General features: G+C 43.7%; 3 protein-coding genes across 4 annotated transcripts in view; 2 read left to right on the forward strand and 1 right to left on the reverse strand.

Moving 5' to 3' along the window:
- The window catches only part of LOC114646647 (probable cation-transporting ATPase 13A4), a 287,738-nt gene that overhangs the window by 259,464 nt on the left and 6,195 nt on the right, over positions 1-22,079 (forward strand). The window lies entirely within an intron of this gene.
- plaat1 (phospholipase A and acyltransferase 1) overlaps positions 1-22,079 on the reverse strand; it is a 274,219-nt gene that overhangs the window by 210,627 nt on the left and 41,513 nt on the right. The gene's annotated exons all lie outside the window — the stretch shown is intronic.
- The window catches only part of LOC114646646 (probable cation-transporting ATPase 13A4), a 72,583-nt gene that overhangs the window by 45,175 nt on the left and 5,329 nt on the right, over positions 1-22,079 (forward strand). Inside the window, exons 2-24 of one of the 2 annotated variants that reach the window (XM_051922001.1) lie at positions 8,842-9,015; positions 9,102-9,233; positions 10,707-10,777; positions 10,870-10,950; positions 11,026-11,095; positions 11,800-11,934; positions 12,022-12,094; positions 12,178-12,309; positions 12,380-12,550; positions 12,663-12,820; positions 13,486-13,674; positions 13,753-13,814; positions 16,767-16,917; positions 17,021-17,104; positions 18,327-18,483; positions 18,575-18,692; positions 18,775-18,899; positions 18,964-19,124; positions 19,207-19,308; positions 19,394-19,473; positions 19,748-19,790; positions 19,977-20,086; positions 20,187-20,283. In XM_051922001.1, coding sequence (XP_051777961.1) covers positions 8,842-9,015; positions 9,102-9,233; positions 10,707-10,777; positions 10,870-10,950; positions 11,026-11,095; positions 11,800-11,934; positions 12,022-12,094; positions 12,178-12,309; positions 12,380-12,550; positions 12,663-12,820; positions 13,486-13,674; positions 13,753-13,814; positions 16,767-16,917; positions 17,021-17,104; positions 18,327-18,483; positions 18,575-18,692; positions 18,775-18,899; positions 18,964-19,124; positions 19,207-19,308; positions 19,394-19,473; positions 19,748-19,790; positions 19,977-20,086; positions 20,187-20,283 — 2,676 coding nt within the window. Of the gene's footprint in view, positions 1-8,841; positions 9,016-9,101; positions 9,234-10,706; positions 10,778-10,869; positions 10,951-11,025; positions 11,096-11,799; positions 11,935-12,021; positions 12,095-12,177; positions 12,310-12,379; positions 12,551-12,662; positions 12,821-13,485; positions 13,675-13,752; positions 13,815-16,766; positions 16,918-17,020; positions 17,105-18,326; positions 18,484-18,574; positions 18,693-18,774; positions 18,900-18,963; positions 19,125-19,206; positions 19,309-19,393; positions 19,474-19,747; positions 19,791-19,976; positions 20,087-20,186; positions 20,284-22,079 lie in introns of those variants that run through there. The other variant, XM_051922006.1, reaches the window with a different exon arrangement.

The raw sequence follows: 22,079 nt of genomic DNA on the forward strand, positions 1-22,079 counted from the left end.
ATGTGGTGAAATAGGACATGCAGGTGATGGGTGTAACAGAACAAGATGCAGAGGACAGAAAGGTATGGAAGAAGATGATCCGCTGTGGCGACCCCTAACGGGAGCAGCCAAAAGAAGAAGGAGAAGATCAGAGTGTAACAGTGATTCAAAGTGTTAGGTATCCTTCTGATGCTATTTAAGGTGAATATTTTTAAATCTAGTTTGTTGAAGTTAGTCCCTGAAAAATTAGTCAAAAGGAGGATGGAAAAGTAAAGCAAATCATATTCATCAAGATAATTTGAAGTATGCATAGTTGTATTGGTTTTAGGTTTCTCAGCAACCTGATTTTAAAAGTGCCATGTGATGATGTTACTATTTTATTCACAGCATGCCCCAATTGACCTTTGACTTTTATTATAAATCCATAGAGCCCAATGCGCAAACTAATGAAAAACTCTTGTTTTTGCATTACTCCTCCCATATTTGTGGTAATTTTATCTTTGTTTGAGGTTTCGACTTGATTTTTGCTTGGTTTATTTTTACTTTGCCATTCGTGGTGTCAGTTGGTAATGATATGTGCAGGTGGGTGTTGTTAGGCCTCATAATATTGATGCCATCTTCCTAAACATGAGCAGCAACATAATGGTTGCCATGTTATAAAAGCTATTTAGTAAACAGAGCACCCTTAGGAATGTAGAATCAAGACCTTGAAATTTGCTTTAAGTTATTAGCGTTGGGACAGGACCCTTTGACCAAGTAAAGGCTCCGTAATTAGAGGATAGGGTTTCTTGTGTAGGTCTCCTTACTGTGAGGCAGCAGCACTACCACTGCACCACCATGCCGCCCCTTTCAGAAAGTCAATTGTTAAATTCCTTAAAATAATGATATTCTTCAGTAAACACAGTCATCTTTAATCGTGTAACTATCATGCAGTAAACCACAATATGTACAGTATATAAGGTGTGTGTGTGTGTGTGTGTGTAAGTAACTTGATTAACAACACATTAATAATTCAGAGTGATACTAGAAATAAATAAATAATGTATTCCTGATGTCCTGACTTATCATTACAGCCTATAACACTGGCCAAGCATTTGCATAAAAAATGGGAATATAGTTTTTGAAGCCTGCTGATTTCTGATTGCGATTCTGATATCTGTAGGGTATGGCTGAGGAAATGGACTCTGGTGGTTAACAATGGGCTCCATTACCATCAGCAACATGGTGGTGCCCATAAAAAACAATGATAAAAATGTAAAACAATGAGAGCAACAACAGTAATAATTCCAAAAATTACTTTCAATGAACCAGAACATTCTCTAATGATATCCCATAAATAATACCAGAAACTATTGACAGTAATAGTTCCTAAAACTAAAATGAAGCATGATGATCTAAAAATGAAATTATGGTTCATAACAAGAGAGATTACCACACTAATAATTGAATAAAGGAAATCAAACATTCTTAAATTAGATTTGGCAAAATAATTATAAGGTGCAAAATTCAGAATAATAAATACATTATTTTACACAGGACAACAGGAGTTGTCACAGGCACTCACAGTAAATGCATCACAGAAAGCTCACCTTAGCAATAATTAAGTCCAAATTTGTGGACAACCTAAACACACCATATGATTATTTGTTCTGTAATTTGTTGCCATTATGTCATTCCATACATACAGTACTAATGAATTGATTTCAGACATTCTTTTTGCAGGTAAATATGTTAATCATAATGAAGATTTAAATGTCTTTATTTTGTAAATACTCATGAGGCAGAACCTGGCTGTCCTGATTATGTAAATTTATAAATGAATCACTGGAGGTGTCATGAACACAGATTATTAGAGCACATCAAATTGTAGAATAGTTACAGTATATATTTATATTGAGTTGTTAGCTAAAGTATACATTTATATTGAGTTGTATTTTCACTAGTAGATGCAGTGCTGAGAACTGTAGAATGAGCTGCCAGAAAGGACAATGTAATGTACGTCCTGGTGAACAGACAAGACAGTCTGATCGCAGTCTCATCTTAATGTATGGGCACTGGCCGGGAACCCCAGGAGGCTATTGTCACACACATGTGCATGGGAGGCAGCTAAAGGGTCTAAACTAGAGTAATTCCACACCAGACCAGGGATTGGCGGAGTGCACTGACCTTTATTCTCACTTTCCTGCACACCGTTCACTGGAAATTCCGCCAAGCCCTGATGATGTCAGTTCAGTTTCCAACCTTGATGATGTCATTTCCAGTTTCCGGACCCTTAGATGACACCACTTCCAGTGAAGAGCACATGACCAGAGAGACGTCCAGTTCCAGCCCTTTTAATGACATCACGTCTGGGTCCGAGCCTATGGAAGTGGACCCTTCTGCTTGCACCCTCGATGACTTCACTTCCTTTTCTCGCCTTTAAGCCGCAATATTTGATTAACCTAGTCAGTTCTGTTTTGGACTGCCCCAAACCTTTTCATGACTCTGGTGTCTGTTTATTGTGACACTATGTATGCTACTGTTATGTTATCAAAACAGGGGCCCCAGCACACTTCTTTGCCTGGGGGCCTATGATGCTGTTAAGACAGCTCTGGTCTGATGTTACTGTTATTCAATCGAAAAGTAGAGGCAAATGGAACAATCTGCAGCAGGACAACTTTAAACAGTTTTTCATGTACTAGAGGGCTGTACTTGTAGAGAAATAATTACAGAGAAATTGTTCTGCACAAACGTCCTACTTGATAGCCCACGGAAACATAGAAAAGTGGCAGTCTTCCTAGTTGGGTTCATGGCAGACAATATATATGTGAAGTGAGAAGTGACATTATTTGTCATCTGGTGGCATTAAGATAGACATCAAAAAGAACACTGTGTTAGAAACTGATGGATAGATGAAGCTATAATGCTGTATTTCATTTTAAAAGACTAAAGCAAAAGCATACTGCCTCACCAGACTAAAACAAAAAAAACTCCTAATAAAAAGTCCAAAATGCTCAGAGGAGAGATTTGCTAACAGGAATTTAGATGAAAAAATAACACAGATATATGGAAAAACCATAACAAAATTTTTATAATATTCTAAAGTTAGTCATATTCAGGGGCACAGGGAGCTGTCACCTATCTTGGCAGGATCGTACACCACACAGTAGTCAATCCTGTGTGAGACACCAGTCCACCACAGGGACCTTTTAAACCCAGATTGGGCCAACTTAAAACTGCCAATGAATCTACAAAGCCACACATTCTGGGATATGAGACAGAAGCTCCGAAAAGACCAGGCAGCGCTTCCTAATTTCAGATTAGATATCTCTGAAGCCTACCATCTACTGTGTTTAATTGTCAGGTCTAAAAACCTTATCTGTAATTCTACAGAGAGAGATTGGAATAAAACTGGACAGAAGGATGGAGACAGATCAACTTTCATACTTGACACCCAATTAAAGATTAAAAACCTTAATTGCTTATACCCTGCTCAGGATAAAGTCATGCCATGTCATTTTCTAACCCCCTTAATCCTATCCTATAGTGTGCAAGGCAGGAACAAACCTTGGCAAGGGTGCCAGTCCATCACAGAGCAAACACACACACCCAGGCCAATTTAGCATTGCCAATTCACCTAACCAGCAAGTCTTTGGACAGTGAGAGAAAACCCATGCATACAGGGGAAAAAATGCAAACTCCACACAAGGAGGACCTAGGATGTGAATGCTGGTCTTCATATTGCGAAGCAGCAGTGCTGCCACTCTGTCACAATGCAGCCCTCAGGATGAAGTGAATTTAGAAAATGGATGGATAGATTGCTTATAACATTAGTTGTATTTAGCGTAAGACTCCTTCTGAAGTAAGGTCAGCCATGAATCATTTTGGATAAATGTCTGTTAACTTTGTACAGTGGGATGGTACACTTCCTGCCAGTTCTTCTTAACATAGTCATGTTGTCTGGAAGTTTATCAGTGGACTGTTGTTCTCAAGTCTTGTCGCATTTATTTGTTGGATTCAGATCTGAGTGTCTTAGGGGCATTTCATTTCTTTTCTTTTCTAACCAGTTTACTTAGTTCAGGGGAGCAGAACAGGAGGGAACCTATGCATATTTTCACAGCAGTTTGTTCAAGGTGGAACTTGGACAGGATGCCATCCCATCTCAGGGCACAAGCAGTTACACTTGCTCCTCTGAGGTAAATTTAGAGTTTTTAATGTACCCTAGCTCTTACAGTATGTCTTTGTCTGGGTACTGTAGTTTATCTCCCAAATCCCAAATATGGATATGAAATTCTTTTTAATTTTCCTAGACCTTCCTATTTCTTCCCATGGGCTCACCACCTATGGGAGGGGCCAAGGAGGTCGGGTGCAGTGTGAGTTGGGTGGTGGCCGAAGGCGGGGACCTTGGCGGTCCGATCCTCGGCTACAGAAACTGGCTCTTGGGACGTGGAATGTCACCTCTCTGAAGGGGAAGGAGCCTGAGCTAGTGCGCGAAGTTGAGAGGTTCCGGCTAGATATAGTCGGACTCACCTCGACGCACAGCTTGGACTCTGGAACCAATCTCCTTGAGAGGGGCTGGACTCTCTACCACTCTGGAGTTGCCCCCGGTGAGAGGCGCCGAGCAGGTGTGGGTATACTTATTGCCCCCCCAACTTGGAGCCTGTACATTGGGGTTTACCCCGGTGGACGAGAGGGTAGCCTCCCTTCGCCTTTGGGTGGGGGGACGGGTCCTAACTGTTGTTTGTGCGTATGCACCGAACAGCAGTTCGGAGTACCCACCCTTTTTGGAGTCCCTGGAGGGGGTGCTAGAGGGCATACCTTCTGGGGACTCCCTCGTTCTGCTGGGAGACTTCAATGCTCACGTGGGCAATGACAGTGAGACCTGGAAGGGCGTGATTGGGAGGAATGGCCCCCCTGATCTGAACCCGAGCGGTGTTTTGTTATTGGACTTCTGTGCTCGTCACGGATTGTCCATAACGAACACCATGTTCAAGCATAGGGGTGTTCATATGTGCACTTGGCACCAGGACACCCTAGGCCTCAGTTCGATGATCGACTTTGTGGTCGTGTCGTCGGACTTGCGGCCACATGTCTTGGACACTCGGGTGAAGAGAGGGGCGGAGCTGTCAACTGATCACCACCTGGTGGTGAGTTGGCTTCGATGGTGGGGGAGGATGCCGGTCAGGCGTGGTAGGCCCAAACGTGTTGTGAGGGTCTGCTGGGAACGTCTGGCAGAGCCCCCTGTCAGAAGTAGCTTCAACTCCCACCTCCGGCAGAACTTCGACCACATCCCGAGGGAGGTGGGGGACATTGAGTCCGAATGGGCCATGTTCCGTGCCTCTATTGTTGAGGCAGCTGACCGGAGCTGTGGCCGTAAGGTGGTCGGTGCCTGTCGTGGCGGCAATCCCCGAACCCGCTGGTGGACACCGGCGGTGAAGGATGCCGTCAAGCTGAAGAAGGAGTCCTACAGGACCCTTTTGTCCTGTGGGACCCCGGAGGCAGCTGATAGGTACCGGCAGGCCAAGCGGAATGCGGCTTTGGTGGTTGCTGAGGCAAAAACTCGGGCGTGGGAGGAGTTTGGGGAGGCCATGGAGAATGACTTTCGGACGGCTTCGAGGAGATTCTGGTCCACCATCCGGCGTCTCAGGAAGGGGAAGCAGTGCAGTGTCAACACTGTATATGGTGGGGATGGTGCGCTGCTGACCTCGACTCGGGACGTTGTGGGTCGGTGGGGGGAATACTTCGAAGACCTCCTCAATCCCATTAACATGCCTTCCAATGAGGAAGCAGAGCCTGGGGACTCAGAGGTGGGCTCCCCCATCTCTGGGACTGAGGTCACCGAGGTGGTCAAAAAACTCCTTGGTGGCAGGGCCCCGGGGGTGGATGAGATACGCCCGGAGTTCCTCAAGGCTCTGGATGTTGTAGGACTGTCTTGGCTGACACGCCTCTGCAACATCGCATGGACATCAGGGACAGTGCCTCTGGATTGGCAGACCGGGGTGGTGGTCCCCCTCTTTAAGAAGGGGGATCGGAGGGTGTGTTCCAACTACAGAGGGATCACACTCCTCAGCCTCCCTGGAAAAGTCTATTCAGGGGTCCTGGAGAGGAGGGTCCGTCGGATAGTCGAGCCTCGGATTCAGGAGGAACAGTGTGGTTTTCGTCCTGGTCGCGGAACAGTGGACCAGCTCTATACCCTTAGCAGGGTCCTGGAGGGTGCATGGGAGTTTGCCCAACCAGTCTACATGTGTTTTGTGGACTTGGAAAAGGCATTCGACCGTGTCCCTCGGGGAATCCTGTGGGGGGTACTCCGAGAGTATGGGGTACCGGCCCCCCTGATAAGGGCTGTTCAGTCCCTGTACGATCGGTGCCAGAGCTCGGTCCGCATTGCCGGCAGTAAGTCGAACCCGTTTCCAGTGAGAGTTGGACTCCGCCAGGGCTGCCCTTTGTCACCGATTCTGTTCATAACTTTTATGGACAGAATTTCTAGGCGCAGCCAGGGTGTTGAGGGGGTCCGGTTTGGTGGGCTCAGGATTGGGTCACTGCTTTTTGCAGATGATGTTGTCCTGTTTGCTTCATCAGGCCGTGATCTTCAGCTCTCTCTGGATCGGTTCGCAGCCGAGTGTGAAGCGACTGGGATGAGAATCAGCACCTCCAAATCCGAGACCATGGTCCTCAGCCGGAAAAGGGTGGAGTGCCCTCTCAGGGTTGGTAGCGAGATCCTGCCCCAAGTGGAGGAGTTCAAGTATCTCGGGGTCTTGTTCACGAGTGAGGGAAGAATGGAGCGTGAGATCGACAGGCGGATCGGTGCGGCATCCGCAGTAATGCGGGCATTGCATCGGTCTGTCGTGGTGAAAAAGGAGCTGAGCCGCAAGGCGAAGCTCTCAATTTACCAGTCGATCTATGTTCCTACCCTCACCTATGGTCATGAGCTATGGGTAGTGACCGAAAGAACGAGATCGCGAATACAAGCGGCTGAAATGAGTTTCCTCCGCAGGGTGTCTGGGCTTTCCCTTAAAGATAGGGTGAGAAACTCAGTCATCCGGGAGGGGCTCAGAGTAGAGCCGCTGCTCCTCCGCATCGAGAGGAGTCAGATGAGGTGGCTCGGGCATCTGATCAGGATGCCTCCTGGACGCCTCCTTGGTGAGGTGTTCCGGGCACGTCCAACCGGGAGAAGGCCCCGGGGAAGACCCAGGACACGCTGGAGGGACTATGTCTCTCGACTGGCCTGGGAACGCCTTGGGATTCTCCCGGAAGAGCTAGAAGAAGTGGCCAGGGAGAGGGAAGTCTGGGCATCTCTGCTCAAGCTACTGCCCCCGCGACCCGACCTCGGATAAGCGGGAGACAATGGATGGATGGATGGATGGATAGACCTTCCTATTTCAGAAGGTGTGAAGTACTCCTAAAATTGATGATGTTTTGCTGTAGGGGTATTGCTAGTTGGGAGATGATTGATTTGCCACATGCACATCACATTCCACTGAATAAAAAAAAATCTACTTTGGCATCATCAAACTTCAAAACCTTCCTCTACAAGTGTGCTCTGTCCTCTCAGATCTTTGGTAGATCTTTAATGCACCATCACATGCCATTTACTCAGTAGTGGCTCTATTCCTACCACCCTTGCACACTGGCTGTGTTTTTTGGGAAACTTCAATTTGTTAAGTAGTCCACATTGTTCCTAAGTCTCATTCTGAGATCTCTGAAGTTCTTTACTTTAAAAGAACCCCCATGATTTCTCTTTGGCAACATCTGACTGTGGAGAGAACAATGGCTAACTTAATAATACCTAAAAGATTTTTCAGGATAGTAACTTGTCCTTACATTGCCTCTTAGTCTGTTTCATTACTTTATCCTGGGAGTTCTTTCAGTGCTCTTTGTTTTTAAAATGTGACCTTTTATCACCTTGAAGGTATTCTGATCATCTCATTGGACTGTATTAATTAATCCTGCATCTCATTAAGGTTATTAGAGGCACATTAACTTAATATCTGTTAAACTCTGCACTTAACACTAATTATGTTCTTGCACATTGAATGTGTTGAGTATGTTGTATAGATCAATAAAATAAAGTTTTTTATTTAGTACTAGCTGTGCTACCCATCTAAGATCAGTTAATATGTAAGTAATCAACATAGACTTCAGCGTTAACTTTTGCAGTGCAGCATGCAATACATATGTGTCTGTTATATGTCATTTCGTATGGGATTTGTAAAAGCAGTGTTAATGCTTGTGATGACAAATACAATGCATTTTATTGCTACAATTGTCTGTGATGTGCCGTCTTTTGGAATGACAAAAGCATAGCAACCGGACAGACACACAGGCAGAAACACAGACACTTATGCTTTTATTAAGGTGGATGGTGACTTCCCCCTGTTTACCATAGCAGTAACGTTTTTCCTCCATTTAATATCTACTAGACTTAAGGGCTGTTGTCTAAGAATACCTTTTCACTATAAGCGTCAACAACAACAGCAGAGCAGCATAAAATATTGAGAACAAAGAAAAGTAGGAATATATCACTGTGCTGCCCAGTTGACAGAATTTAGCTTGCGAAAACAGGATGAATGCGACCTAACGTATTTTGTTGATTTGAGGACTCTTATGTGAGGACTGAATCCTCTTTACACTGAGCTAAGGAAAATGTGACGCTGACATTGGTTACACACCAGTCAGGGGATATGCCTTGTAGGCATGGCACAGTCCAGGGAAACATAGGAAGGTCACTTTAGCACATGGGATGTAGCTGAGATGGAATGGTATCAGTCAATTTATGTATCACCTATAAGATTAATTTTTAGGCAGTCAAAATGGATTTGATTCTGGGAGGGGGGGGGGGGGGGGTTCATTGTCTCTGATTTTTCTCTTATTCCCTTACCTTAGCAAATGTTTGCATACAAAATCCAGCGATGTCGGCAGGCCCTGTCCATTGTGGGTGGTATCTTCACCTGTGGTTTTCTCTACCTGCTCTTTTACTGGAAGCCAGAGTGGAATGTGTGGGCCAACTGTACCCCCTGCAGCTTGGAGGAGGCTGATATTGTGCTGCTTAGAACCACGGTAAGTGAGTAATGACTACTTGGACAAAGCGATCCAGCAATCTGCTGCCTTAACTTTAACCTTGCCAACTTTGCTCTTCTTTCCAGGATGACTTTAAGAGTTACACCCGCAAAGTGGTTCGGTGGGCGTACCTCAGTCCTGGAAGTGACAGAGAGAAGCCTTTATTTCAGGACCAGGGTTCTGTTCTCTATAAAGTCACCATGTATCCAGAGCTGAAGGTGAGAGATTGTCAGTCATTAGGCTGCAAGAGTACACACGTTTTGGCATTTGCAAACACATGAGTGCTGGTTCAGGTTTATGAATTTGTATGTGTGTATATGGATGAGTGTGTTAACTTGTGTTACCATCACTGAATGCCCACTGGAAAAGGCATGGTGGTGTAGGATGGGGCACAAGAGAATTCACATTGGTGACCAGAGAACTCATCTAAAAGCCAGTTTTGATGAAGAGGAGCTACTGGAGCTCTGTGTGATGCTCAAGAGAGGATTCTCTATGTTCTCCAAATTAGGAAAGGTGATATCTGAGGGCTCTCTGAATCCCAGATTGTACCAAGTTTGGAAGGATGATAACCCACAGTATAGTTCCACCCAATTCTTCCATATGCTTAGTTCATAAAAAACACTTTATATATTTTGGATTTATTTGGTCATGTTATATTGTTAGAGGATTGCTTGTATGATGTGTACAGTACATACCCCAGGTAGGGGGCACAATAGACTTTGTTGTGTATAATGCTCTGCAAGTACAATAGACAGGAATAACACTACAAGAAAGAGAGAGTGTTGAGCTACAAGGAGATATGCTTTATTCCTAGAATGCTAGAGGGTGGGTGATCCAACAGATTCCAAGGGTGACTGACCATCTGCTCTGAAGGAGAGAGAAACCTGGAAGGCCAGGCAATGTGCAACTAGGACTTCGGCCTAAAAGGTGTCAGAACTGGGTCTGTAGCTGAGAAGGGCTAACAGAAGGGTACTTTTCAACCGCCTAAAGACCAGTACACACAGTTGTCCATTTCAGGGAATGACTGTTAAAAAGCTATCTTGGGAATATGACTCCCTTACGGTCACTTTACTTGGAGTGGGCATGAGGTTTCACTAAGAAACACTTCCCATTGACACTGGAAGTGACCCTGGTAGGGGGATTCAAGCTGTCTTCTGTCAGAATCATACCTGCATCTGGAGATGGGAGGCAAGTTTGTGTCTAGGATACACTGGCAGGTGGAAGATGATGAATGACATATGGCGGGGTCTTTATTGCTATTCCATCACATACAAATGGGTAGCTTCGTAATCTGGAAAGCTCAGAATGGCAGAGTTTATGTCAACTTTATTTTCATTTCTCCTTTGTGTTCTGCCATGTGATCCATCTTTCGTTTGTTTAATTGTTATAATAAAAACTTTTTAAAACTTTTCGGATTATTTGATATTAATGTGGTCATGATTTGATATCACAATGGTACCTTCTGCTATTGCAGAGTATGTAAGGGCATATAAGCACATAAGCTTGCATGTGTGTGTGTACCTGTAGATCTAAAAGCCTGTGTTCCCAAATATTTATGCATGTTTACTGATTCAGTTAATTTTTCAGTATGTGCCTGTAGGTATACTGAACATACATACAGTATGTGTGCACATTTGTGTTTTTGTTATGCCCTGCTTAGTTCTTGATTCTGACTTATCTTTGACTTTCAGGTGCGTTATATTGAGGCTCAAAAGTTACGCTATGCCTGGGATCGTATGGAGCACATGTTTGTCAGACTGGGGTGTGTATCTCAAAGTTCGACTCACCAACAGTAACTACTAACTAAAAAGTACAAAATCTCTCTAATCCTTACATTAATGCTACATACCTCAGGGGCCTGGATGATAATCTGTCCTGCAAAGACATCCACTGGAAATACGGGAAGGGGCTTTGTGAAGAAGAGGAGAATGTCAGGTAGTTGGGGGACCCTGGTTCAGTTAGGTTCCTTTGTGACACACACACACACTCATTACAAATTTCATCTTGTAGGAGACTTATTGTGGGACCCAATAGCATCGAGATTCAGATCTCTCCCATCTGGAAGCTGCTGTTTAAAGAGGTAAGTGAGGCATCCATGCGCTTGTGAAAGTGCAAAGAAAGTGAGCTGAGTGTGTATAGGTGGATATGTAGTTGTGTCCTCATTTGTTCCTTGCTTGTAAGAACAGTGTTAGTGGAATTATGCACATTTACATGTTTGAGATTTTTTGCTTGAGTAGTTGTGGGAGTGTGCACTTGTGTGTATGCACGTTTTAGCATGTGGGTGAGTAGGAATTCGTTATTTAGTAAGTATGAGAATATGCAAATGTGTTCATGTGCGTATGTGTACATAATTATGTACCTATAAAAGTGGATATGTCTGTGCACCTGTCTTATGTGTGACTGTACAAATCTGTGAACAAGTACAATTTAGTTTGTGTCTGTGAAAGTGTGCATTTGTGTGCATATGTGAATTGGTGCATCTGATTATGCCCACTTGTGCATCTGTATTTGCCTGTGTGCATAATTGTGAGTGTAATGTGAGCCTGGACATAACTTCAGGAATGTGCATATTTATGGGTGGGTGTATACTGTAAGTAAGTATTCTTGAGTTTGGGTGTCTGTGTGTACATGTATACATGTATACATGTATGTGCACTTTTTGTGTGTATATGTGCCTCTATTTGTAAGAGACAGGTGCCTGCAGGAGGTGTGTGTAAGTACATATGTGTTTGTCACTGGCACCTGCACTCCTCACTGCAGCCTTCACTATTTTGTGTTCATCAGATCCTGAATCCCTTCTACGTCTTCCAAGTGTTCAGTGTCTGCCTGTGGTTTTCAGAAAGCTACAATGAGTATGCCATTGCCATCATCATCATGACAGTCATCTCTGTCAGCCTTTCTGTCTATGATGTCCGGCAGGTCAGGGTACTGCTTTGCACTCTTATTGCTCAAGTGCACCGGCCTCCACCCTATTAAATCCCCATTGTTTTCTTCTTTATCCTTCAGCAATCTGTGAAACTACATAAGCTGGTGGCAGAGCACAACAACATGAATGTCAAAGTCTCCCGCATGGGCAAAGGTTGCTTTCCTTGTTTCCTACTGCTTCTGGCTGATGGTCCTGACATTGTTCTTTGGCTGACTCTTCTCTGTGTATCTTGACAGGTTGGGAGGAAATCCCATCAAGCCAGATGGTTCCAGGCGATATCTTCCAGATTACTGGAAATAAACAGATTCTCTCTTGTGACGCCATACTGCTGTCAGGCAGTTGCATTGTTAATGAGAGCATGTTGACTGGTAAGTATCTCGACAGGAAAGACTTTCAACTGGCTGACATGGCTTACTCAACAGGATACTTTTCTTACAGGTGAAAGCATCCCAGTGACTAAGTCAGCTCTTCCTCAGGAGAGTGCATCAGGCCCATGGAAGACCAGCAGTCCTGAAGATTACAAGCGTCACGTGCTGTACTGTGGAACTCAAGTCATCCAGATCAAGGCAGCTAGTGGCACTGCTGTCCAAGCAGTGGTGCTGCGAACAGGTTGGTAGGGCCTCAAACATTTGACTTCCCAAACTACAAGCTTCTAGTCGATACTTGCTGAGGACAAGACATGGCAGGGCATTGGTTTGATTGAGCACTGCTCACCTTTCAGGGTTCACAACAGCAAAGGGAGAACTGGTTCGTTCCATCCTGTACCCCAAGCCCACCGATTTCAAGTTATACAGAGATGCTACCCGCTTCTTAATGTGCCTCATCGCAGTCGCCCTGATTGGAATGATCTACTCAGTAACCATCTGGACCATCAGTAAGGTACACACATGATGGGGGTGCAGGCGTTCAGAAAGAGGGTCAGCTAGAGAGGCTTAACAAAGTGAGAAGGTGAGGTACAGTGAGAGTAATGAAGTGTGGGAGTGACTTAAATTGTGCAAGTGTTAGTAACTGATGGAGTCTGAGTGAGTAACTAAGCTCTTCATTGAGAGTGGATGTGTGTTAGTGAGTGCAAGGGGGAGTAAATATGGCAAAGCTATCCTGTAGGGGTTGGCATGGGGTCTGTTAATGTCACGCAGACTCAATTACTAACAGAACTGAGGGTGATAATGTCAAGATTGTGAGCATGTTGATAGGTGTGTAAAAGTATCAGAAAGTGATTGAGCCAGAGTAGTGAGAGAGGAAGATGGAAAATGAGTGAATATGCCAGTTAGGATTTTAAGTGATATTTTAAGTGGTATTAGGATTGAATTGAGTGTGAGTTTTTAAGTAAGATTGAGTCTTAATGATTTAGTTTAACAGGTATGTTTAGCTACATGAGAATATGTGCATGTAGGTAAGTGTTTGTAGGGTAGTTTGAAGATGCCACAAAATTAATATGAGAGTGAGTTTTACTGAGTGAGTGTGTGTTCCTCCAATTTCCTATCTGAGTTAGGAGAGTTGACAATGAAAATAAAAGAACTCAGCAGTATGTCTTCACATTTAAGGCATATGCAGGAGACATTGTAAAGAAGGCCTTGGATGTGATCACCATTGCAGTTCCCCCTGCCCTTCCTGCTGCCATGACTGTTGGCATCATCTATGCACAGGGGCGTCTGAAAAAGCGTGGTGTGTTCTGCATCAGTCCCCAGAGGATAAATGTCTGTGGTCAGATGAACCTGGTGTGTTTCGACAAGGTGAGTGTTTTAAATGCATATCCACACACTCAAAGGTGGAATGTTTCTTTTTATATTGACTCAGTTTTTCACATTCAGACAGGGACTCTGACTGAGGATGGACTGGACCTCTGGGCACTAAGTGAGGCAAAGGATCATGGGTAAGAAAGGGATTTGGAGTAGCCAGATTCACCTATACTGTGTTCCCAATGTGAATTTGTTTAGGGGCCAAGAGCCTTGTAGGAAAGTGATGTTCCTCTTGTACACAGAGTACAACCATGTAACTAGGGGCTGTGGGTATCAACTCTAGACCTCAATAATGATACCTCAGCCAGTGACCCCCATCCTCAAGACATGAGTCTGCATTGCATTTAGTAAGCTCCCCAAATGGACTGTCTCTTTAAGCTCCTAAATATCCTTTTGACATCTGTGAAGGGTGGCAACTCTGTTTGACCCCAAACAAAGATACTATCTTCAATCAACAAAAAACCTTAAAAATATTATAGCAAAAGGCAAAACAAGCCCTGGGTCTGAAGTGGGACCTCTCTTTGCATGTTCAAGTCATTGTCTATCATGTGGTGTGGAGTCTAAAATCTAATGATTCAAGCACCAACCTCTCTCCCGCTCACCTCCTGCTCTCTCACTAAATTCAGTCCACACTTACATACCTGTCAACTGCCAATAGTTCATTGCTTGAATCCAGGATCAAATGATTACTGGCCTTTAAAATCCACCTCAGGGTTGCTTTCACAGTCAGGAATACACTCTGTAAGTCCTGAGGGCATCAGTCCAGGTTTCCTACTGGATGTCTTTTTTGTCTTGACAGGGTCCTAGATGATCCTATTTTCCCCTTTTATATCCTTTATTGTGTAGACCTTAATAAAATGTCTGACACCCCAGCCTTTACCGTTCCTCCTATGCCCTCGGGCAACAAGATAGAGTAATTGAACAAACAAGAGAGAGAATTACAATTTTGTTTCATTATTTGTTATAGATAATATGCCTAAATTTTAAGGAACCAGAGTAAAATGTTGGTTACAAACAAATAAAACCTGATAATGCTGAATGTGTAGTTTGAGGTTGCACAATAGCTTATAGCAGCTGTGCGCAACCTGCGGCCATACGGCCGCATGTGGCCGTGGGCAAGGACTTTGGCGGCCGTGGACGTGTATATTAAAGTGTACGTAATGGCGGCCGTGCAGGTGTAGGGTCTCTGGACTCCAGCGAGTAAGGGGTCTCAACGCCGCGGAATCTTTGTCGGCCGGGTCGGTATGGTGACGCCGAAAGCCGATTTGGACTCTGGGGTCTCTAGACTCCTGCAAGTGTAGAATCTCAAACACCGCAGAACCTTCCTTAGCCGGGTCGGTATGTTGACCAAAATGTTGCCCTTTATACCTGCTGGATACGTGGAAATCAGCAGTAGAATACCCACAACTACGAGAACTGGCCAGGAACATTCTCGTTCTTTTCGGAAGCACTTATTTGTGCGAAGCAGCGTTTTCCAGAATGAAATATCTGAAAAACAAGTACCGAACCCGATTGGTAGACAGCAATCTAGAGTCTGGAATATGGCTAATGGTCTCCAGCGAGTCCCCTGACTTTGCAAGTCTGTCTGCAAACATGCAAGAGCAAGGAAGCCATTAATGGCGATGTTTTCCAAACTTCCTGAAACAATTGCTGTAAAGGTTTTTTGTCCTATATGACGTTTCGTAGACATTTTTTTACATATGTAGACCAGTAAATTGAATATTGTCAGATATATCATACTCTGTTTTAATGTGTAATCTGTAAATTTTTACATAAATCATAAAACATTATTAAGTTTACTTGGACTTACTGGCGGCCGTTATTAAAGTAAAAAGTCTGTAGTGCGGCCGTTATTAAAGTAAAAAGTCTGTAGTGTGGCCGTCAATAGCGGAAAGGTTGCGCATGCCTGGCTTATAGTTACATTTGATTCTTCCTGGTTAGCTCATTGTCTGCATAGGCCCAGGCAGCCTGCCTGTCTCGATATGGCTGCTGAAACTGAGTTGAGTTCTATTCATGAAGGAAAGTCGAGAGAGAGAGAGAGAGATTTGTCTTCTGGTCAGCTCATTATATGCATAGGCCCAGGGAGCCTACTTGGCTCAATATGGCTACTGAAATAAAGTTGACTTGGAGGAATGGCGAGAGAGATAGAGGTTGTCTTCTTTTCATAGCAGTATCACAGAGAGAGAGCATGCCTTCACAGGGCTCCCTTTTTATTGTCTCTCAGCAGCTTCTGACACATACACCTGAACAGTTCTTGAGTCAACTCACCAATGAAACAGCTCATGTACACCCCCTTTCCAGTTCAGCTACTTTACAGTGTAGGTGTAAAATTCAGTAATGAAACAGCTCATGCCAGCTCAACCTCACCAGTCTAGCATGCTCTGTAGTACCAAACAAACAAGCAAGAAAGGAAACAATTAAGCCATAAAACTGGCCTAGATGGCTCTTTCCTTATTAATGAGACTCAGGGAGTAGAAAATTTGTCCAGCTTCCTGACTCTTAACGTTAACATTACAAATAAAGACATACAGGGCCATCTTAATGCATGGGCATGCTGGACAGTTGCCTGGGGACCCCTCAAGAATAGGGGCCCCATGCTAATCTATGTATGTTGTGACTTGCTGAGTGGTTGTGTAGGTACTGTAGGTGCCCCAGTGCACTGCTTTTCCTGGGGGCCTATAATGCTGTTAATATGGCCCTGAAGACATACACAATATTTATCAACTTATATGCTAGATATTCATTTCACACTCCACTATAAGGCCCTAGGTTCACCTTCATCCATGAGCTCCAAATCCTATTTAGAAAAACATGCTAGACACCCTTCATTGTTCCCATGATACCTGCCCTCTGTAATGTCACACAGGGTTCCATAAATGCCTCTAGCTCTGTTTACTTTTTGTCCCCATAAAGTAGTTACTCTTAAAGTACGGTTAATCATGTTCCTAGTACCGCCTCCTATTGGCTCTTTAGCAACATTGGAATGGATTCTTTTTCAGCTGGCCCTACCAACAGGACTGTACAGTTGTGAAAAGCATTGTCATTTGGCCTCAGTCTTCCTGAAGTGTGTCTGTCTTTGTTCTCAGCTTTGCCCCATTGTTAGAATTCCAAACGGATGCTTTCCTTCTTTGGGGTCCCAGCTATGCTGCCATGGCAACCTGCCATTCACTTATTACAATTGATGGTACCATTCAGGGAGACCCACTTGACATCAAAATGTTTGAAGCCACAGGCTGGGTAAGGTTTGTTGCCAATCCAGGGGGGCTACAAAAACACTAAAGGAATATTAAGAGTACTGTATACCAATGATCTTTATTGATCTTCTGCATTTCTTGCCCAGGTGCTGGATGAAAACACGGAAAAATTTCAAAGCACGCAGAGAGATCCTCTCAGCCTTCTAGTGAAGCCAGGTCCAAGCATAAGGGTGAGACAGAGCTAGAGAGAAAGAAAATGATTGCATTGGGGCATGTCATCCTCAGTTCTGCCAACTTTCTAAAATTTGGGATTTGGATAAGACTGATTACTGCAACTCTTTACCATGTCTCATTTGGTATTGACCTCTTGTTTGAGAAGACGTGAAATTAGAGAGTGCAAGTGTCCATTAAGTGTCCTGAAGAACCCTTCCAGTCAGAATTAAATACCAAATAAGTTGGAGGCAAAGTGATGCAAGACTGGAACCATGCAGTTGAACAGAGAGGAGCCTGATCCAGAAATTAGAGTAAACAACGGGATTTCAGTAATTTAAAATGGGCTGGGAGAAGGGACACAAGAAAGGTCTGAGATAAAGGGATTGCAGCAGAATATAACAGAAAGACAATATGGTGGAATGGCAGTAAAACAGACTTGATATGGCTTTGTCTGTTGAACAGTGTCCAGCTACCTTGTGTTTACTACCGTTATCGTGAAACTTCTGGCCAGTGCCCTACTATCTGTATTGACTGTCATCATTTACTTTTGTATTGTGCTTATGGGCCTGTGTGCAATTCTACAGTTTCTCTTTGAAAACACATCTTGTTCTATATTATTTTTATTTGGCAATGTCCAGCATCCAAATGTATATGGTGATCAGTGTACAGTATACACTGCACACTGCCATATTGTTGCTACTTGTCCATTTTTCTATCAGTTTCCAGTTAAATAATGATTTGTGTTTTACTATCCCAATGTTCCATGTGATCATGGCAATTTATGCAGGATTATTGAGTGTTTGTGCTCATGCAGGTCAGTGTCCTGTTTTCTACAGACCCTGCTAGCATGTTTATTTCTTATGTTTTACTGTACAGTGTTCCCATGTTCTTGAAAGCCTGAGTGCATATTTCTAGTCCCTGTGCTTCTTGGTGTACACCATTGTACTTTCTGTCATTTTCTCTTGTGAACCTGCTAAGCAGTATCCATTTTTCTATCGTTTAGTGCTTAATAGTGTCCTCTGATTAATATTTATAGGGCTTTTATCTTCTATCTTTTACTGTTTCAGTTGGAAGTGTGTGCTTTTCTTGTCTGCCTTACTTGCAGTGTTAAAAAACAAGAGTGTGTCTCTAGTATCTCTGCCTGTCAGGATGTTGTACTTTAATGATACTCCTGATATTGGTGAACAGGGCTGCAGAGTCACTGTTCAGTATACCTAGTACAATTCCTTTTAATTGCAGGCACCAGTGGATGGCATTCTAGTTCTCCAGCAGTTTCCATTTTCATCCAGCCTGCAGCGGATGTCTGTGGTGACCCATGTGCTGGATAGTGATGAGCTGATCCTGTACATGAAAGGTGCACCAGAGAAGGTGGCCAGTCTGTGCCAACCAGAGACAGGTACAATCAGTCGACTATTCAGAAAAGAGCAGCACTTTTAAGGATTTTTTCTCTTGAGCCAGTATCTTAAATGTGACTTTCCTTCTCCCAGTCCCCTTGTCCTTCTCTTCCCACCTTGCTGTCTATACTCAACAGGGTTTCCGGGTTATTGCTTTGGCATACAGATCACTTGGTTCATCTGAGGACATCAGCCTCCGTAAAATCTCCAGGTAGGGAATAGGTGAGGTCTCTGCTGATTATTCGAATTAATCAGTTAATATCAGACACTGCTTGACCTGGTTGTCTCCATAGGGAGTCAGCCGAAATGAACCTCACCTTCCTAGGATTTCTAATCCTGGAGAATCGTCTGAAAGTCGAAACTGAGCCAGTACTGCAAGAACTAAGGAATGCTCGCATTCGCTCAGTCATGGTCACAGGTACGTGTACCATTTGTTTTCCTGCAGAATACCATTCCTCTTCTCACTTTCTACTCCCTGTTAGGTGATAACCTTCAAACAGCTGTGACCGTTGCCAAAAATTCTGGTATGGTGCCCAGATCTAGTAAGGTCATCCTGGTGGAAGCTGCACCTGCTACAGCATCAACACAAGCCTATGTGTCCTGGAGTTTGGTGGAGGAGCCCAGACAGAACTATGGAGCCATTGTGAGTGGCCTTCCAGTATAGACTAGTCATTGCCAGTGCCACGCTGTCCCCTGACACTTCCCTGTAATATATTCTGTTCCAGGAAAGCCACGTCATTATGGAGCCTATAACTGATTACCATTTTGCCATGACAGGGAAAAGCTATGAGGTGCTGCTGCAACATTTTTACCACCTGGTGCCCAAGGTATGTTAATCTTCAGATTCTGCAGCATGAACAATAGAGATACAGGGTAGTTTGCTATTTTTTTTTCCTTTTTTGTATGTTTCAGCTGCTGCTTAATGGTACAATCTTTGCCCGCATGGCCCCTGGACAGAAGGCGAGTCTTGTAGAGGAGTTCCAAAAGCTTGAGTAAGATAAAAGCTTCCAAAATATGACACAGTGCATTGTAAATTTATGTGCGATATCGGAATTACAAGGGTGCACTCAAAAAACTGCTAGTCTCAAACAGGAATGTAGGAGAGCAACACAAAGTAGCATCTTAATAGTGACCATAAAAAGAGGATCTATCTGGCTATATGCAGGGGGGTATTCACTGAGAACAGCACCCCTATCTTCCTGGCCAAACATGTGTCCGTCCTAGAGTAGTGTCTGTCCAGTTGACTGCTGCTTTGTCTTCCTGCAGGTATGTGGTGGGAATGTGTGGAGATGGAGCCAACGACTGTGGAGTAAGTGTGTAATATGGCATGACAGATCCTACTCTTTTCAACCAGGTTTGGCTTGGTCATTAGTAATGGTCAAGTTGCAACATCTTTCGGTATTTTGTGCCTGCTGAGTTTTCCAGACATCTCATTTTGGTGAGTTCTTCTAGCAAAAGTGGCAGGATATAATAGACAAGTGAACTACTCTTGCAGGCTCTGAAGATGGCACATGCAGGCATTTCGCTATCAGAACAAGAGGCATCTGTGGCCTCCCCATTTACTTCAAACATCCCCAATATTGAATGTGTCCCACTGCTTATCCGGTAGGTGAAGGGTGAGGGAGGTGGAAACCATATTACTCTGACTACATCTACCACATGATGTATTGGTGACACCATTTACTGCTTTCTTCTTCTCTTGCAGGGAGGGCCGTGCTGCCCTGGTCACTTCTTTCTGTGTATTTAAGTACATGGCGCTGTACAGCACGATCCAGTACATAGGGGTGCTGCTTCTCTATTGGGTGTGTGTCTATGTATGATTGTCCCATCATTGTACAGTTGTGTGTTACAACTTGCTTTCTATTATTACCCTCTCTTGAAATGGTTTATCATTCCAATGCAACCTCCACCTAATTTCTTCTGTGACCCCAAGATTGAATATTTTCAGGTCCTATTTTCCCTATTGACATCTCTGTCACCTCACCTTTTCGCTTTATTGTCATTTCCTACTGCATTACTTCCCTTCCTCACTGACCCTACTTCCTTCAGAGTCATCTTCTCCTGCCACCTATTCCCTTACCTCATTTTTACTCTTACACCCTTTCCTATTATTTCCTTGTCTTATATAACAACACCATGCAGTCTGTTTCCTGATATCCCACATCATCTCCTGAGAACTTCTTTCTTTCCTTTTAATTCATTCTACCATCACATAAGGACTCTCTCTCATTTTATCTTCTACTAGCCGTGCCCCATGGCTCCACCCGCGTAGTAGTGAAACAGGACAGTGAGGAGGGCTCTGCCGGCTCCCCACTCCTGACGTCACACTTCCCCCTCTCCTTGGCCCGCAGCCTCTGTTTAAGATTAATGCAAATATATCGCTCATGCATACGAACTATGATACATAGCTCAATGACAGAAAATCAAGCAGAATGTTCAAGCGAATTATAGAAAAAAATCCAGTCTAAATCCGTTAAGTAGTTCTTTCATGAAAAGTGGAAAAGACAGACAGACAGATGGACAGACATTGGAATTTATAAATAAAGAGATGACCTCCACTGTTCCCTATTGTGTCATGATGTATGTCTTAAACTTGCTCCTTTCCTACCAATGTGACAGGATTTTTTTCCATCATCATTTGTAATGTCTTCTTCAAGTTGACCTCTTTCTGCTTTTGTTGCTATTGCCCAGTGATGTCCCCTCTGATGCAGTCTCTTGTGGTCACTTTTTTTTTGCCAAGCCTTACCTTCTTTCCATGACTTCCTTGTGCTACCAGTGACTCCTCTTTATTTTTTCCTAGTCACCTCCACTCTGTGTTGTTTTAAACTTGGTGGTGTTAATTTATTTTTAGTGTATTTAGTGTTTTAATTACTTAACGTTATGTATTATTAATAATTATGTTCTGCTAATACTTGCCTCTCAAGTCTGTTTCTTTCTGCACAATGGATTTTGCACTTGTTCTTTCTAAAAGACTTGTGTGAGCAGATCTACAGTCAATGTCATGGGGCCAAAGGGGTGTTGAAGATCCTTGCAGTGGACTCTAGTTAGCTTTCCCAAGTAAGCTTAGTGCCAAGGCTTATTAGGCAATCTCCATGCATAGTTTGGCTTTCCTGTTCACTGCAAAAAAGTAAGTGACAGCAGCACGATCTTGTTTTTCCTGGCTGCTGAATCCTAACACTTTCCCTGTGATTTTAGTTCCATTTTTTTTAATCAATGTTTTTTTGAGCAAAAACTAAATGACAGGAATAAACGGACATAACATACAAGGTAACCCAACCCACCCACTCCCAGCCAGCCTGAGCCAAGGGATTAATTAAATAAAAAAAAAATCAAGGAGTTGCAAACTGAGATTTAAACAACTGAGATGCAGCAGACCAGGATTCAGTTGCATTACTGGAAGCACCATTAATCCGCGCTGTAGACAACTCCAAATGTATTAAATTGTAGAAGGAGGACTGCCAGTTGTTGACAGTGATGCATTCAGGTGTCTTCCAGTGGGAGACAATAATTACTTTGGCTGTCAGGGTACCCAGACAGAATAACTTGCGTTCAGAGAATTTTAACAGAAGCCTAGAAAGGTCTTAAAGTAGAAAGATTT

Source organism: Erpetoichthys calabaricus, chromosome 2, assembly GCF_900747795.2.
Source record: "Erpetoichthys calabaricus chromosome 2, fErpCal1.3, whole genome shotgun sequence".
Taxonomy (NCBI): Eukaryota; Metazoa; Chordata; class Cladistia; order Polypteriformes; family Polypteridae; genus Erpetoichthys; species Erpetoichthys calabaricus.